An 18,975-nucleotide genomic window follows, 5' to 3' on the forward strand; every position below is an offset into this window, starting at 1 on the left:
AATGTAACATATGGAACGAGAGTGCAGCGCAGCAACACCCGGCGAGTGAAAGCGCGACGAATTTCTCTCTCTTTTTTACTAGTTTATTTCTCAAGCTATAGCACACCATTTTAAAAGCGCCGACCGAATAAGAGGAAAACAAAAAAACCCCAAAAAAGAAAAAGAGAAGAAAGTTGATCTTTCTACTGCTGCGACTCTCTCTAGATAGTCTAAAGTGTGCTGCGGAGAGAGTGGTGAAGAGCGCGGGCGGGAGAAGAGAATAAGAGAGAGTTGCTGGAGATGCCGGGCGCCCAAAAACTTTGAGATGCACTGCACTTTACATGAGCACTCGGAGGGCCCATTCAGCTGGAAGCGCAGCAGCAGAGCATCTATACTATAGAGGAGCCATTACCACACGCTAGTCTGCTGCTACTATATATCGTAACAGTCTTCTTCTCTTTATCTTACTGTGTGTACATCTACGACAGTATATATAGACTAGTCGGTTTTGAAGGGGAAACCGTGAACAGGCCCAGCGAATCGTCGAGCGTCCCACGCCTTCTAGCAAAGACACAAACTCTTCAATTCCGTTCACAAGCGACACCGGCCGTTTTCTCCATTTTCTTATATTTTTAAATTTATTTTTTTAAATAACCCCCACGCTTTTCTTGGCTTGTGTGATTCACATCTGCTGGTTGCCGAATATAGATATTCCTGCCATCAAAGTTTGATGAATGAGATTTTCTCTTTTTATAATTGAATGGATATGATTATATGATTTGTTTGGCGGATTAAAAACCGGCGACATCTCTGGCATCAATAACACAAAAGTGCTGGCAGAATAGTATACACGTTCTTTTTTCTCCTCTTCCGCACGGACACAGTATGTGCGTGTGTGTGTGTCAGATATACACCGGTGGATCCATCGCGCGGAGGAAGGAAAGCGGATGCCTCCGCCGCTGCCCTTTGACGACGAGTCGACCACGTCATTCCATTTGCTTCTTCTTCTTCTTCTTCTTCTTGTACTACTACTTTTCGGTCGGGTGACATTCTTCCAAAGCTCGTGCACGTCTTTTCCCTTTTTCTATACTTTTTGATTCTTCAGATGGATATCACATGGGATAATGGGGACAGACCGAGAGAAGGACGCGCGTATCTTTCATATCGCAGACGGGCAGGTTGTGCTGTGTGCTTGTGCGGCAGACGTTGCTGGCCAACAGAGCAGAACCCCGGCGCTTGCAAAGGCTATGACTTGCCTTTTCTAATGCATGTAACGGCTCTTTTTGATTCTCTTTGTGTGTGTGTGTGTGTGCAAGGGAGTTGTTTGGGGTTTTTATTTAAAAGGATCCAGTCCAGCATAGCAGCAGCTTCTCCGTATGTTTCATCTTGTGATATTCTCCCCCACGGGTTTTCATTTTCTTCGGGGACTCGACCAGAGCGCACGGCGGTCTGAATTCTTTTCATCTTTTTTTTTCTTTTGGTGGGGGGGTATTGCTGGGCCTCTGTCCGGCTCACGTCCGCACGTCCGTCTTTTCTTTTCAGTCCGGCATCAGCAAAAAGAAACACACACACATGTCCAAACTCTGTCCAGATGGTCCTGCCGTTGATTGGAACGTTGCCCCCAGTATGATATAACATCGCAGACATTTGTCGTCAAAGCCAAATAGAATTCAAGTTTCCCGCTCTACAAAACTTTGGCTCAAAATTTTCAAATAAAAAGCGGGAAAAAATAATGACGTGGGAAATTTCAAGTCCAGTCGTATATAAAAATAGTCTAACTTTTACATGATAGCTTTTTAGCTGACGATTGTTAAATAGGAGCTCGTCAATCACACGGGTCACGGCCCCCGTTCACAATATTTGTGATTCTCTTCAAAGTCGAACCGAATAGAGAGAGAGAGTTATATACAATAGGCCATCTATAGTCTAAGAATAAAGCTGGCAGATGATTATAGAAAGTCTGTTTTTTTCTTCTTCTTCTTCCTATTGAGCTGCTGCGCTCATCATTGTTAGGAACTTAACTTCTTCGCCGCTGTGCTGGCAAACAAAAGCTTGACGTGTTATTGGAAGAGCCGTATTATATAAGGACAAATGGGGGGGGGGGATCATACTGCATATGGCCGACCTTTGGGCTCCTTATATTTATGACGAGTAAATATATATAGACGAGCGAGACAATAAGTCTGCTGCCTCTTATATTCTCTCTCTCTTGGCTGGGCTAAGATTCTCTATATTCCATTATTGACGTTTGACAACAATGAACGGAATAAAGGCTCGTTATGAGAGTGAAGCCAGACCCCGCCCAGACATCTCTGCATGGTCCCCGGCTCGGCTGCTGTGTGTGTCTTGAAGGAGAGACGTATATATAAGAGGCAATGGATGCATCCTCTTCTTCTTCTGGATATATACGGTCCATTCTTCTTTCCGCCAAAGTGGCTTGATCATCAAAGCGAAAGATTGCTGCACCATAGTTCGCTATCAAGAGACCTGCTGCTCCCGTGTGCACTAATACACACGGGCAGAGCATACATGCAACCCCGATCTAATGCAGCCGGCATATTTGCTCACGCATCTTTTTCACGGCCAAAGTATCGCCCCACTGTCGTCACTCATTTCCGCGTATTATCAGAGAGTTCAAAAAGCCCCTTTTTTTTGGAAAAATATATGAGACAGATTCAATCAACTTTGCGCCACAGCGCCATTTTAGCGGATCCATTTAGATCTGATTCGGCACAGTATATACTAAATAGAGCGCTTGTCGGAAAGATGGCGGACTATTTAAAAGTCAAAGTTCTCCTTTTGAAAGATTCAATCGACTATGGGATACATTCATCGTCAATAAATCAGTTAACCCTCGTATAAATAAAGGCCAGAAATAATAATCTGTTTTGTGAAAAAAAATAAAAAAATAACAAATATTATTCCGCATATCTAGCCTATATAGAACGATTAAAGCGAAAGGAGAATTGAAGCCCGAGTGCTTTGTCATAAAGTTTTGATTTTCTGTCGCTGATTTTTCTTCACGAAATCTTTCCCTTTTCGGGTGGAGGGGGAAGCTGCTGGATAACTTGTATATAGCTCGTATATACTTATATAAGAGAGAGCTATATACATGGCGTCTATAACTGAATCTCAATCACGCCTGCATCAGAGCCAAAATCCTTAGCGGAAAACTTTTTCACCTTTTTCAAAAGAAGTTGTTTCCCTGTCGCAACAGTTATAGCATTAACGAGATATAGGGAAGAATATATAAGAAACAATGTTCTAAAACGAAGAGAGAGCAGAGCAAGAGCTCCTCCGGTCGTGATCGATCCATCGTTCCAACATTTCCTCCTCTATTTCTATTAGTACATTGGCCCACGGCGAATGATCTATATAAAAGCTCTCTCTCTCTCTGGTACAGTACACACACACAAATATATAAACACGCACCATCAGTATCACTGTGCGAAAAATAAAATAAAAACGATACGGAAAGGAAACAAGTTGCGAATGTTTTATACACATCTCGGCCAGAGACTTGTACATCTATTGCGCCACCGGCGCAGCACTGCGTCTAGAACGATATCCATCAATAATAAATTTAAGTTTATCTTTGTGCCGTTTATACAGATACCAATACAGCCATTGCACGCAGCACAGAGAGCCGAATACATATACTAATAGTATATCTAAGGATTATTAAAATATATACTGTGTAGCAATACATATAGATATGGCCGAAGAGAGAGAAGTATAGATCAAGGGGGGAATATTATTTAGCAGGAAATGCAAATGATATGGGGAGAGTCCTATACATACTGTATACTATATTATTCACCGTTGTCGTACAACGTATAGCCATGCACTGTATGTATAGGAACTGGATATAATATGCGACTTGCAGTTGTCTTTTGATCGTTGACAAAGAGATATGCTGCTGTGCCAGAGAGAGCCAGCGCTTGATTATAGGAATCCGATTGGATTTTCTACCTCTGCTGCTGCTGCTGCTGTGACTTGTGCAAAAGGCATATACTATAGGACACAGAGTATAGATATATATTTATACATTATATGTAGCATAGGAGAGAATGAGACCCCTTGATGGCAATCCTTGTGCGGGCGAATCATCAAATATACATACGTAATAGTCGTTAATATTCCGCCCGGCCTGCTGTGCTGTGTGTACGCAGCAACAACCCCTGCCAATAGAATAGAAAATGTACGCACGGCCAATCAGAGCCAGCATCATATAATATCCATAGCCGAGCGAAATCAGAGCTGCAGAAAATGTAATGCGGTGAAAAACCGGGTTCTAAGCTATACGCCATTTTGCGCTGATGGCAACATTTTCGCCGGAATAATAATGCGCAGGGAGAATTCCATTGAAAATCGGCGAAAGATCACAAGGAATGTACACTGGACTACATCATCTATTTCGAGAGTAGCTTCATATTTAGACGCGCAAGCAGATGATGATGATGAAGATGTCGAGGCGAATGAGATGATGAATAGATGTGCGCAGAAACAAATATATATACAGAACAAAACACGAAAAGGCCATCAAGCGCTGGCGGCTGTAAAATGTCAGACCAGTTATATATCCTAATATTATAGGTATACCCGACTTGATTTGCAATCGAACATTATATACATAAATGCACTTTAGTATAGTATAGTCCGCAATTCGAATCTATTGAATCCAAGGGTATTATATGTTAAATCAGATTTAACGACCAATATCAGCCATCAATGTTGATTGCATTTGAATTTGAGTGGGTATATATATGTGTAGACAGAGTATGTCTATAACTATATACACTTTTACTCGATCTTCTGCGAGTCTATAAAAGATGGTTGATGCGACTATTAAACGGGGCGACCTTAAGTAGGTCGGGCCAATAACTTTGTCCGACATGTCCAAGAGGCACACGAGGCACTTGGGCCGGACGCCGAGAAAGAAACAAAAATAAAATAGAAAAAAGGGCCGGACGCAACTAAATACGGCCACTTCTTTTCCTTATATATCCACGTACAGCAGACGAGACGTCCGTTTCCGCGTTGATTCGCTTTACACCCAGCAGCACCTTTCGTCTCTCTACACGACGTCGACCTGATGATGTTATTACCTCAAATTTATTTTATTTTTATTTTTTCACGTCCCAGCCGCTTTATAGTACGTACTGTATACATAGAAGACGGTCGTCAACCGAAATTTATTTTCTTTGGCTATATAAGTACCTACTGATGCTGCTGCCAAATCAAATGCGAATATCGGACAGCCCGGCGACGTCGGCAGCTGAAATTGACTTGAACATCTTTTCTAAATCAACACGGACAGTGTCGGAACATGTGTGTCAACACTTTTATACGCGGTCATCAAATATTTGTTATATGTTATAATATAATCCTTCAAAAAAATAAAAAAAGAATAACCCATCATAACGCACGAAATTTTATTTATTTCCGTTCGATTCAATTGATAAGAAAAATATATACAGCACATATAAACACACAAAACACATTTTATTCGGGAGGATGGAGAAAGGAGGGTGGGGGGATGTTGACGGAACGCGCCTGCGCCACCGCCGTCGAGCGGTCGGCATCTTGTGTTGCGATCCGGCCGCGCCGCGCCCCGCTGCTGGGATGGATGGATGGATATTATAAGGCGAGAGAAGCGTGTAGCCGAGCAGCAGAGCGAGTGTGGAGGATGCTGCGGGAGTTGGGAGAGCCGGCCCAATCGCAGTAGCAGCAGTCCAGCATATAGTGTGTCGTCGTCGTCTCTTTTGTAATATGGCGGGGGACGACGAGATGAGAATGCTCTGCTAGCAGAGCGACTTGTCAATCGGTCAGCAGCCGTCGGCACCGCAGCATCTCCATTACTACTACTCTCCTGTCTCTTCCACACATTTACGTACAACTCAATCTCTTCAATTGTCATCCGCGGCAATATCAATCAACCGGTAAGTTCTGTCTATTCTGCTGCGACAGTTTTGTTAAGATAGATTCGATTTGTTGCTGTAGGCCTATTTTATATACGGTTAGCATCGCTTGTTTGAGTTTAGAATAGATTTGATGGAGGGAGAACTTTGGGTTCGTTGCTGCTCATCTGTGTGTGTCGTGCTGCTGACTCTGTCAGGCGATAAATACGAATGTACACAACGACACGCGTTTGACGTTTTCCAACTGTCAAAACTTTGGCAACGAACAAAAGACTCGCGCGCGGGGGTCGTCGAACAGCAGCATTTTCGGAATGGGAATAAGTCAAAGTTATTCGTCGACACGTGTGTATACTGTGCTGCCTCCGACCATTTTCCCGCTGACTGGGAGGTATGCAGTAGATATAATAGTAGTACGTATAAGGAAGATGAGTGAAAAGAAGAAGGAAGAGCTCGGGTAGGTGGAAAATCGGTCGACAAAGACGGATGACACACACAACAACCTATTACACAGTGGCAGAGCAGCCAGCAGCCATCCAGCCAGCCAAAGTCTATACGCACATATACGACTATACACAGAGCTGAGCTGTTTGTGTGTGTGTGTCTTCCTTTTGTGTCGTCCTCCCCTGAGTGTGTATACACATCAGCGAGCTAAAAGAGCTAGGAAGAGGGAAAAAAAACCCCGTCGTGATGTCACATTTCCCCCTCCACCAAAACCCCGAGCCGGCGCATTGTGCAACATCCCCCCAAATAAAAGAAGCTAAATCATTTCCAATTTTTTTCTTTGATTTCATATATAAATTGACAGAGGGAAAAAATCAAAGCTGTCAAAGACAGCAGACAACTCTACAAAAAGGTAGCCTATATAATTTCAAATGGAGAAGAGAGAGAGAAAAGCAGCTAGAATATATTATAATAGTATATAGACAGATCAAATGGGTGTGGGCGGATCTAAATCCTTTAAGTCGCTTTTGTCGGCCCCCCCCCCCTTTCCCAGCTCTTTTGGCTCGAGCTAAATCTTCACTTAGGAAATCAAACAAAAAAGAGCCGCCGCCGCTGCTCGCCTGCGTCCCTCACTTTGATTTTGATTTCCATCTTTTCTCTCCTCTACTCATTGCGCATTATATTGATAGAGAGCGGATAGATGGATAGATAGATAGATATCAACTGTGTGTTGATGTGTTCGTGTGTTTCGTAATGATGCCGAGGGGTGGGGATGAGAGAGAAGGGTGGGGAGGAAACCAATCATCCGTGTATAGCCCGTCATCATCATCATCGTCCGAGAGGAGTGATGATGATGATAAATACTTTTGTGTTCGTTTCATTCGCGGGTGGATGGGGGTGTTCATCTCTTTCTCTCGATTGCTCAGCTGGGCTTCTATCTTCTTCTATCTTCTTATTGCTTCCGCGTCTATAAAACTATTTATAAGTTCCCCAGCACGACCAGCATTTCGATCGCCTAGGCAACACAACAACTTGATACATATTTTCGACCCGGCACAGCAGCAGCACACAGCACACTTCATTTTAGAATATCTCGTCGTGTGGGTGGATGGGTGTGTCTCCCCCTGATTCAAACCCGCCATAGTGAATTCAAGTTGTGCTGCACCAGACACACACACACACATCAGGACATACTTGAAATCTCCTTCGACAGAGTAAAAAGTTTGCACTTCTCTTCTCTTAGCTGTGTGGCGCCCTTTTCAAATGTCGACTATCTCTAAACTATACAACAGCAGACGTACACGTTTGCTGTGTACTGCTGTGTGTGTACACTCTTTGCCAGCATCACAAAAGCCAAGTGTCTGAGCTATAGCGCGCACTCATTTGGCATGCAAAAAAGGGCAGCAACAGCAAAGAGCGCAAGTGAGAGAGAAAGTCCCAACAAAGTTGTTGCCCCCCAATGCCTGGGCAGGGCCAGCAGCTAACAGCAACGTCCAAAAGTGACTTTCGGAGAGAGCCAAGAGTCGTCGCCCTTTCATATCTCGTTTCAAAAGGGCGAATGTACGGTATTATTAAGCAACTTTGAAGTCAATTTCTCTCTCGGAAATATTACGTGTAATAGAATATCATTGAAGAGGGAAGAGCTGGAGGGAGGGGGAAGGCGAAATGCAGTCGACATGTCGCCGCTCGCGCGGGCTTTTCAATTTATACAAGTCTGTCGCCGCCTCTGCTATACACAGTCCTGCTCCAACTAGTATATATTGAGATAGAAATATGCAGAGTTATGCGCGTTGAAAATCTCATTCGAAAAAAATCACGACGCGCCAATTTGAAAAATTCGCGCCTTTTTTATTTAAATTTTACCGCGGCAATTTTTAAAAAATTTGAAATAAGGAATAAATTTTGGCGAGAGCGGAACGAATTTACCATGTTCGTTTTATGGCTGATTTGTCGGTTGAATGAGCGTTGAATAGTTTCGGGAAATAAAAAAAAATAAAAACGACAAGCGTTTAGATTGGAGTAGGTGCGACCGGAATCGTGTAAATAGTGAGAGAAAAAAAGAAATAAAAAAAAGGAAAGAGTTAGTGGGGGATATAGACGTACTATATCTATATACTCGGTTGCTGCTGCTGTTGTATGGCTGTAAGCAAAGTGAGTGAGAGAATAGCTGAGAGAGGTTGACGTTGATGGAAGGATGAAAGCGCCCGAGGATTCTTTTCCTTTTCTCCCGACCGACTTATTTTGTTTCTTCTTGTTGCACTCGTCGCTCCGCCTTTTTATTTTGTTTTGTTTTGTTGTTTTCTCGATTGAAGGGGAGAACAAGGCGCCGAGCTGTTGGAGTAGAAAACGAATCTAAAAGGCAGTGGCGCCCCTGTCGCATGTCCCGGCACTGATAACCGAAGCTGCAATCCCGCGGGAGTGAGCGTAGCCCATCAGCTTTTCTTTTTCTTCTTCTTCTTCTTCTCTTTTTATTTCTAGCCGTGAGAGCTGCGCTCTTGTTTCTCTCTCGTTTTCTTAGATTATTCTTTTGAGAGAGAGATATCTATATTTTATTAGATATTTATTCCTTTTCCTCTATACCCTGATGATGATGATGCTGCCGGGCACCTTGCAACATTGTTCCACCCCACTTTGCCTCAACGTCGCCAACGCCCATTTTTTCGGAGCTGGCCGTTTCCTTTTTGTTTCTCTTCCATGTCTTATGCAGTTACCATAAATATGGTACACAACAACAACAACCGAGCGTCTCTCCCGACGTTTCATACAAAGTAGAATTTAGGCAAACAATTCCGAAAATGTCTTTGTCTCTCTCTCCCAAAGCGGAGAAAGAATTATTTGACTACAACCAAATTACAGCCGTAATATTACGGTACTACATCTATAGCAGCCGGAAGAAAAAGGAAGAAAAAACTAAAAAGAGATTTCAATTTCTTTTATTTGTATTTTTTATCCGGAAGTCTATAACTTCAATTTCAAACGATATACACACACACTTCCTCGTTTAACCCGCCAAAGGCAATAATAGAAGAGAGAGAATCTCTCACGACAAGAGCGGTTGTGCTCGTGAAATTGCCCCCCACCCAAACAAGAGTAGTAGTAGTAGACGCAATTCTCTTCTTCTTATATATTCCCGGCATCTGGGAATTGACAAGCTTTTCCCCCTCCTGATGTCGAGTCTATTACACAGCACACAGCGAAGCGCCGAGCTTTTTTTCAATTGAAATGTATAGACACACACACTATATCCAGCAAAGGGCTGCTGTCTGTCTGTCTGTGGGGAGATGCTGATGCGAGATGTGTAGAGAGTTTTATGCGTATACACACAGGCAGACAGGAGTTAGAGATGTAATGTATGCAAAGGCACAGAGAATACATCTAGCCGATACACACACACAAAAAGAAAGAGTAAACATCTAGCTATATAATATGAATATCATCTGGGCGAAATAAAATAAGAAAGAGCTATAGGCGACCGACTCTCTGTACACATCAAAGTGTTGTGTGCCTTGTCATATCTCTCCTTCGATGTGTGTACCCAAGACATCAAAGCCAGTTTGCCTCCGGCTATTTACTCACCCGCAGCAGCAGAGGATATGTTGGATATTATATGGTTGAAATATATTTTTATTTCTCTAGTACTACATCATCTCTGTTGTCTTTTGTTTGGTTAGGAGCGGACAATCGCCGTGGGTTTATATCAACAGCTGAAGGTGAAAGGGGGGCTTCCAGCTTCCGCTGTGCCGGACGCCGCCGGAGTGTGTCTGTTTGAAAAGGCCCCCGCTCATCATCACATAGGAATAACCGGTCATTGTCGTCATGTTAGCAACGGCTTTGGCCACGTCTCCGTCGTCGTGGGAATCATCAGGATCGTCGCCGGACGACTTGGCCCCGAGCGGAGCCGGGCGTAGGCCTTGCCATCATCCGCACAATCACCATTACCATCACCAGCAATTGGAGACGGCCAATAATAAGCAGCAGCCGGATCAACAATCGACTACTACACCAACAATCAGCAATCCATCGTCGGCTCCTGCTGTTGTCGCTGAACCAATACCACCGCCAGCCCAACAACAACAACAACAACAACAGCCGAGCCGGGCCTCATCATCTGGGAGTAGCAGCGGCGGAAGCGGAAGCAGCAGCAGCAGTAGCCGATCCGTTCATCAGATCCAAGTGCAACTGCAGCTGCAGCACAAGCAGCGCCAGCAGAGTTACGTCTACCCCAAATTGCAATTAGTGCAGATCGACGACGCGTGGTACGCGCTCAATCAGACCTGCTTGCAAATCTACCAGCAGCTGCAGATGTGCGGCACTGCCCAGCTCATGCCCGTCGACGTCGTCCCACTCCACAAGGTATGTGCTGTCCTTTATCCCCCCCCCCCTCCCCTCCCCTTTCCACCGTGTAATTTCATTTGTCATCCGGATATTATTATTACGGCAAAGAGCTCAGACTCACGACTGTCTGGCGTCTATATTTACTCGAGATCCTGATGGCCGCCCTGGTATATAGACACACACACACACACATCGATAGATATAGCGCTGGCCTTTTGCGAGCAGAGCTCCTAATCATCTTTGTCGCCCAATTTCAGCGTGTCGACAGCGCAGAAGAGCCGGAAAAGAAAGAAAAGAAGATGGAAAATCCCCTTCTTTTCTCTCTTCATCATCATCATCATCCTCTTTTCGACTCTTCATCCGATCCTTCTTTGGAAAAATAAAGGCTTTTCGTGAAAGAACAATCCAACATCGACGCTATAAATTATAAGAAGAAGATGAAGATTTAGGCGCTTCTTTTTTATTTTTTGGTCGGGATACAGGAGCGTGATATTTGATTGAATAATTGAGGAAAGAGTTTCCACCTTCTTTTGGGTTGGAGTGACGACTGCGTGAGTTCGTCTCCAAAGACCTCGATCGGGAAAATAATACAAAAAAAAAAAGGATCCCGCCCGTCTTGTCTATATATAAGAAAATGGTTCAATCGACTGCAGCAAACCAGAAGTTAGCCTCTCAGCTCTCTACCGACGACCCCACATCATCGTAGATCGATCACGCTGTGTGTGTGTGTGTGTCTAGATCCGCTTGGCCGCCTCCCATATTTGTTTTTTTTTATCCTTCGTGATTTTCTTTCTTTTTTGGGCGGCTCCATGACGACGTTTCTGTTTCACTACATTGACTACTACCTATATGCTACTAGCTGGCCTCTTTTTTTTTTCTTGTGAGTGACTCGTAATGGGTTGATCCATTAAAAAAAGAAGATATAAGAAAAAAAGGACGTCAACGTTTCAATCGGCACGAGTGGACCTTTTCTTATATTGACAAGAGCTTTTTTGGGGGACGACGACGACCAGCAGCAGGCTGTTATAGAGTTGTTAGTGTGTCCTTGTAGTGTCCGTGTCTCTGCTGCCTGGCAGCAGTAACCGGGCTAGCTAGCTGGGCCTGCCAGTTATCACCGAAAGAAAAGCAGCTCCGAAAAAGGGCAACATTCTTCTGTCGGATAGAGAAAGAAACTCGCCAACAACAACAACAACAAAAGAAATAAGCTGAAGAAAATAAGACGTCAGCTATTATAGGCCTCATCAGTTGTCCTATTAAAAAACAGAATCCACGCACAAAGAAGTGTGTCGGACGGAATATCCATCCCATACAACACGGATATGTCTCTCATCTATATCCTGCAGTCCGCTGGATGTAATAATGTATATAGACGCGGCGAAAGGCAATCCCCATTATCTCCCGTCCTGATTTGCAGAATGTTGCACACACATCCATCTGTGTATATAGGACAGCAGCAGCAGTAGCAGCATCGATCCGCCCAGCCAGCCAGAGCCCAAAGTCCGGAACCAGAAAAGTTGGAAACAGAATCACATGCTGGCCGTGGAGGAAGTATAACACTCCCTCCCCAAAAAGAGAATATAAAGAAATACAACTTTGTTGTTGTTGTTGGGAAATGGAGGCTTTTTCGGCCATCGATGGAGATAAAATAAAAAGGTGTAATGCACATCCTGTAGAGACTTTTAAAAAAGAGGTCCACCATTTTGAGAAAAACAAAAAAATAATCTAAAACGAAACAAAAAAACTCATCCACTCTCCTTGATCCTGCGCTAGAAATGCGTTCTGCTAATGCTCCTAAGAGTGTGTGTGTGTGTGCGCCGGATCTAGACAAGGAGCTCTCTCTCCTTCTCGACACCCTTTTTGTGTAGTATAGCTGTGAGTTAAGTACCAAGAAGCCCCGGCCATTAAAGAAGGATATTCCTTCTCTGAGTTGCTGAACTGCAAAACATCAGCACCAACGCTCCTCATTTTTAAAAGGCACACACACAGCACACACACCTACTTTATTAAAACAGAAAGCGGAGAAATAAGTAATGCAGCAGAGAGATTCAAACTTGCCGCCACTCCGCTCGATTCCACCGAATTGGATCCCTACACTCACACACACAGAGCCGAAATTGTTATTTATTTACACGTCTTTTTATTTATCAGGATTATATATTATTTCTAGACGCAATAGTGAGGATATGGTATAAGGTGGGTTGGGATTCGGTTGCCATAGCAGAGCGCACAACGCGGTAGTACGTGACTGTCCAATCGGATTCAATGGCTCGGTACATATAGAGAACACGGAGAGGATATGTGCCGGGCGCGGGACAAGAAGAAGCAAAGTTTTTCGACCGACCGATACGACGACTCTCCTATACATATAACATCGGTCCGTCTAGCTCTTCTTCCAATTTTTTTGGATGGCTGCCCAGCATCGGGTACGGTACAGCAGCATCGCCGAGTCATCTCGCGCTCCGATGGAATCTAAACCCTCGCGACTCCTCCTCCTTCCGTGCGCTCCCGCGGACTCGCCAATATCCCTCACACAAACAACAGCACGCGCCGAAATTCTGAAACAAACAGCGCCCGGAGCCGGGAGAGAGATTTTTATTTTTCTCTATCCAGAATGTTATATGTCTCCGCTCTTCCTATAGGAAAACATATTGACCGGTTCTCCTCCTGGATTTGCCCAGCATCTTATTTGTCTAACTCGTCAAAATATATGGGCCCATCATAACAACATATACTGAACTGCTGCTGAGCCACGATCTTTGATTCATCCACCTCTTGTCCGATTACAAGCGAACTGAAAAGGAAATCCGATCATGCGTGACTCGAACCTCTTGTGAATATGTTTTAAGGAGGATTTTGTCAAGAGGGTGGTTAGATGGGATCGGTCGACAACAACAACAAGAAATTGTGGGGATGAAATCTTGTTTTTCCCGCGTATCCGTTCACTTCAATTATTTCGTTACACAGAATATAATCGGGCGAAGTGGAATTTATTTATTTCTTTCTGATCCGATTGTGACGACAACAACAACACGCATCCAGCCGCCGCTACTGCTATAGCGTGCAGTGTGAAAGAGCTCCCGCCCGTGTGTGTGTGTGTGAGCGCGCAACAATATGCTAATATCGATTTTGTGATTCAATATTTTTCTCTCTTTCGTCCGCGGCGGCATCAGTTGCCGGAGTGCGTCAGAAAATCGCTGTCACCATCTGATGCGGATGACGGAGGTGGAGGCAACAGGAGATGCTCGGGAGGAGGAGGTGGCAGCGGCAGCAACAATCGCGGCGGCGGCAGTCGTCGAAACTCGAGCGGAGGCGGCAACACTAAAATATCCGGCGCTCATCATCATCATCCGGCAGGAGGAGGCGGGAGCCATGACGACGCCAACGATGACGACGCCGTCAGCAGCAGCAGCACAACAGGATCTCCCGGCAATTTGCAACAGCAGCAGCAGGTCCCGTCGGCCGGCATCTACGACATTATGAGCGATGCGGCCTCCATGGCAGCAGCCGCCGGATCCGGCACCAGTCATTCACCTCGACTCCTCCGCAATAACCAAACGGACGCCACTAGTATCAACGCATCCGCATCCAGTAGTCACGGTGAGTTTAACTGGCCTAAAATTGTCATAATAGGCTACCAGGCAAACAAGTATATAGCAACTTTAGATGGGTTAGTTTATAATACCCAGGGCGATCGATCGTGTATGTACAACACGAGAAAGGTAAAGCGGAATTAATCCGCTTAATTAGCCAATCTGCAAAGAGATAATTAGCGCATCATCTTTCAATTATCCCCACCATCATTGGCAATATAGAACTATGCCAGAAAAAGGGCAGTCGATCAATTGAACAAATGGAAAAAAAGGGAAAAATAACGATGAGGACCTTTTGTGTAGTCGATCGGGATCCGCTTCGCTTCTTTCATAGAATCTAAGTGGATCCGGATGCTGCGGAATATATAGGAGGAGCGCCCGCCCCGGCAGCGCTTTAATAATGCGAGCGGCAGCGACAAAAGACTCGCCCGAGTCAACATCCAACGATAAAAAGAGCGCGAGCGGGACCGCACACACACAGCACATACGCTCCTGTGTATCTACTGGGCGACTATAGATATATTATGGATCACATATTGTTAGCTATATATATAAAACGGAAGGGGATGGGGGGAGAGACACATGATATAGACATCAGAAGATGAACCAAGGAGCCTGCAACCGAGGGATAATAAGGAGCAATAGACAGCCACCGACGACGAGGAGGAGATCATCAAGAAAAAGCGATCCTTTTCGGCAAGAAAGAAATAAAGGGATGAAACTATATTATTGCGCCGTTCTATAAAAGCTTTTCCACACAAAGTTGCCCTTCTTATATAACTTATATAGTGACACTTATACGGGAGAGAATGCAACGCAGTTCTCGGCGGATCATATCTGCGGGTTGTGGACAATTCCGGGCCTCTGCTGTCTGCAGTTTGAGACTATAGTAGAATGGGTGGCACATATATTTATGGAATTCTCGATTGGAATATGTTTGGGTCGCCTTTCGTCGCATTATAATAATATAAAGCAGGACGGGCAAGAGTTGCGCGCAGCAGCTGGTCACGCGCGCGCGGCCGGAAGCGAAAAACCGAGTCGAGTCGAAAGAGAAAATGTTTCATATTTTCTAAGCCTCTTATATGTGTGTGTGTGTGCGTACGTAGTATAATGTAGACAGCGCACAGCATCACATTCTCTTTCGCTGCGTACATCACCAAGTAGCTCATTCTTAGTCGACTGGAATGGGCCAGCAGCAGCAGCAGCAACTGCCGGGCTTCCGCGTCTAGCTCCTTTAATATCTTTCCACTTATAACGTCAGCAGCTCGGCTCTTCAGAGTCAATTCGCCCGGACTCTCCGGCCCGGAGAGTCATTTCTCTCTATGCATTTTCCATCTCTTTCCGCTAGAATGCCGCAGGGCCAATCATACATATATATAGAAGCAACGGCATTGCTTTCATTTCCATGACAAGACGTCGGTTGATTGTCTGTTTTTGTGTGTGTGGCTTTTTTCTTTTTGGAAATTGATTGGAGAGAGTCTAAGGAGGGGGAAACAAAAATTATTCCGGGCGGATGCAAAAGGGAGGGGGGAAATGAATCTGTGTGTGGTCCTTTATACGTACGTTTGTTCCGCTTTTTTTTTTCATCCGCCAGGAAGCAGCTGGGAGGGAAGAAAGAGGGTGGGGGGAAGTTATTCCACCCACTGGTGGTGGTGGTGAATCTGCTTCGCGCTCCTTTGGCTCCTTCATATAAACAACAAGTTAATTGAATTGGCGCGTGCAGCCGGAATGATAACGAGCATTGCCACTGTGTCTGTCTGTCTGTGTCTGTGTGTGTGTATATTGCCATCCGGGTTTTTTTTTTTTATATACACAGACGTAACTAACAAACAGACGCCACGCCCTCTTTTGATTTTTTTGGAAAATAGAAAAATATACCATCGAGGAAAAGAACATAACCCCTATGCCAGCTCCTTATATAACAGCTCCTTATAAATTACCATTTTGTGTACATTTTGTTTCGAACGACTGCTGCGGATGAGTGGCTGGCTGACTGTGCATGTTGTTGTTGTTGATTCCGCCTCTTTGGCTCGAATTGAATTGCTAAACTTGAAAAAGATGTTGATCTTCTCCTTTCCCATTTTATTTCTGTTTGATTTATGTGTCCTCCATCCGCTGGATGGATTCCCAGCAGCCGACAAGTCTTGGTGGTCTCGGTTCTTTTACGGCAACAATAGCGCGGCCAACGTTGCGGCTCCTCCCAACGCCGGAGGCAATGCGACGTGGATGGCGTCGTGCAGGAGACGCCAGCCGCAAGCCGTTCAACATCCGTTCCGCCGCCGGCATCGCCAAATCGTTCAGAAACTCATGGAGGAAACCAGTTTGGCCGAGGAGGAAAACAACCGCAGAGCCACGGTCACGGTCGCCACCAAAGAGACCGGAACTCCTTCAGGAGCCACGACGGATGCAGCAGCAGCCGACAAGGAGACCATCCGTCGGGATCACGAGTCAGGTGACCATATAAATGATTTATAATTAGATCCTATTGACCAGCATTCAATATGGATTCCATTGTTTCCATTCAAATCCGTCAAACAACATAAACAATCAACCGATTTTCAATTCAATCCAGGAGCCGCAGATGGCCAGTTGTTCACTTGCGTCGTCTGCCAGTCCGTGTTCCAAAATCATCGGCTCCTGCAGCGACACCGCGAGCGAGCCAATCATTTCGGGTACGTCCAATAGTTACTTTCCCAGTCGAAAATGTCCAGCAACTATCTATCACAAGTCTAGACGACAGCAAACAGACGTTGCTGGCTAGACGATGAAAGTTGATACCAGCAGCTAACAGAACAATCCCCAACAAGAAGGAACTATATATATACAGTTTCCCTTCCATTAGAGTTGAAACGCCCAGCAACGCATAGCTCCGAGTCCCATCTCGCTCCTAACCAATTGTCGTTTTTTTTGGGTTTTTTGCTCATAGAGTAACTATCAATGGCCTATCTCTTTTCCTATTACCAGCGTCCCCCTCGATCCTCTCACTCCCGGGGAGATATATATCTACCCGAAAAACACAAGAAAAAACAAATCTATCTATCTATCCGCTTTTCTCTTTTTTATTTTGGCGTTTGCTGCTGCCGGGATCCCGCGGCCCTATTCTTATATATGTCTACAGTCACGCTGGGTTGCGATCTCTCTCCCTCTCTAATCAATGTCTTTCGCCGGGGTTATGTGTCTGTTCCCGTTTGTTCTCTGACAGTCCTCCCTCTTCATCCCTTTTTGCCTTTCTCTCCCATCTTCTTCCGTTTCTCTCTCCTTTCTTATATATTATACGTGTGTGTTACGTCTGTGCTGCTCCGAATGACGTGGGCGGGATGGGACATCAACTTACACACACACATCCAACACGGCCAATTAACTGCTTTCTTGACATACTTCCTTCCTGTTATCGGCGCAACTCGGACGAGTCAGGCCCCTTTTGCTACTTCATCATTTTCTTTTCTTTTCTATTCTTTTATTATTTTTTTGATTATTAACCGGCGAATTAAAGGGATAGTAGACACTCGACGCAGGCTCTGCCCGATAGATGGCTCATTACTGACAGCTAACGATTTGATATATATCTTGTCTCCGAGCTAGGAGATGGATGATTGATCGTCGTTTTAGATCGCTCGAAATGGGTTGGGTCTTTTCTTCCTATCAAAGGTTGTACGCCTCCCAAAAAGATAAAAAAAAAACAAGGAAAATGTTCTTTAATAATTTCTTTTGACAATGTCTTCCGGCTTCTGGGACTTCCTTTCTCTTCCAATTTGATTCGACGACGACGGTTGTGCAGCAGCAGCAGCAGCGTATACCCAATTTCGCTCAAGTCCCCGATCACTTTTTTGTATTTTTTGACTTTTCCTTCATGTCAATTTCCGTTTGCCATCTCAAATGATAGGCCCCCTGATGCTGAACTATTGGCGTAGTCCCAAAAACCTTCTTATAGACACAAAGACTCGGTCTGGTAGTAGCTACTATAATAATACGGAGAAAAAGCCATTTTCCGCAGCCGGAGCTACTAGATAGGTTGAGCGCCTATTAAACTCGGTAGCACTGAGTTGACGAATGGGATTCTGTCAGTTGCATTTGCATATTTTTCTTTTTTCTTTTTTTTTATTGGCTGTGTGTTTGTTTATGGAACAAATTTCGCCTGGCCTCCTCTCCCTTTATAGGTGCACTGTTTGCTGCAAGAGCTTCAAGAACTGCTCCTCGCTGCAGGATCACTGCGAACTCTTGTCGCACTGGTCCGAAGAGGATTCCGACGAGGATTCCGGCGACGATTTCGACTCGGATGAATATTTGTTCTCCTCAAGCGATGACGAATGAGAATGCTGACAGGCATCGCAGCAGTTATAGACTTATACGTGAACTGAACCCGTTGCGCGCGAGCGTTTATAATCGCCTGCCGAATGAAAAACGCCTCGCGTGTTATTCCACTTCTACTCAGATACAGACACTCGCATATAAATAATATATAATATATACAGTACATAAATAAACATTAGGATGTTGGAAATCTTTATTCCCCCGCGTTTGTGTGTGCACATCTCATCCCGTCTTTTATATATATATAACTTGTTTTGATCAATCATAGAATTTTTAGTCCTTTTTTTCCGCCCCATTTTTTTGTTTGTAACGAATGGAAATAAACGCTGAACCATTATTTCCATGTAAAACAAGAACTTTTATTTTTATTGTTCATGCGCACGAACTTTAACAGGTTT

General features: G+C 44.6%; 1 protein-coding gene across 2 annotated transcripts; it reads left to right on the forward strand.

Annotated features, from left to right (window-relative positions):
- Nucleotides 1-5,628: 5,628 nt before the first annotated feature.
- On the forward strand, nt 5,629-18,914 carry LOC124189654. 2 transcript variants are annotated; one of them, XM_046582073.1, is made up of 6 exons: nt 5,629-5,921; nt 10,013-10,694; nt 13,847-14,273; nt 16,398-16,718; nt 16,839-16,938; nt 18,424-18,914. In XM_046582073.1, exons 2-6 carry the CDS (start codon nt 10,158-10,160, stop codon nt 18,575-18,577), a joined length of 1,539 nt encoding a protein of 512 aa, XP_046438029.1. In that variant the 5' UTR covers nt 5,629-5,921; nt 10,013-10,157; the 3' UTR covers nt 18,578-18,914. The 2 variants fall into 2 exon arrangements, with proteins under 2 accessions (XP_046438029.1, XP_046438030.1); XM_046582074.1 differs by having other exon boundaries at nt 16,401-16,718.
- The last annotated feature ends 61 nt before the right edge of the window (nt 18,915-18,975 follow it).

This window comes from Daphnia pulex, chromosome 3 (genome assembly GCF_021134715.1).
Source record: "Daphnia pulex isolate KAP4 chromosome 3, ASM2113471v1".
NCBI lineage: Eukaryota > Metazoa > Arthropoda > Branchiopoda > Diplostraca > Daphniidae > Daphnia > Daphnia pulex.

Coding starts and splice junctions, on each gene's coding strand:
- LOC124189654 (XM_046582073.1), top strand. CDS start 10,158: ATGTTAGCAACGGCTTTGGCCACGTCTCCGTCGTCGTGGGAATCATCA. Junction 10,695..13,846: donor ACGTCGTCCCACTCCACAAG/GTATGTGCTGTC, acceptor CGGCGGCATCAG/TTGCCGGAGTGCGTCAGAAA. Junction 16,939..18,423: donor GAGCGAGCCAATCATTTCGG/GTACGTCCAATA, acceptor CTCCCTTTATAG/GTGCACTGTTTGCTGCAAGA.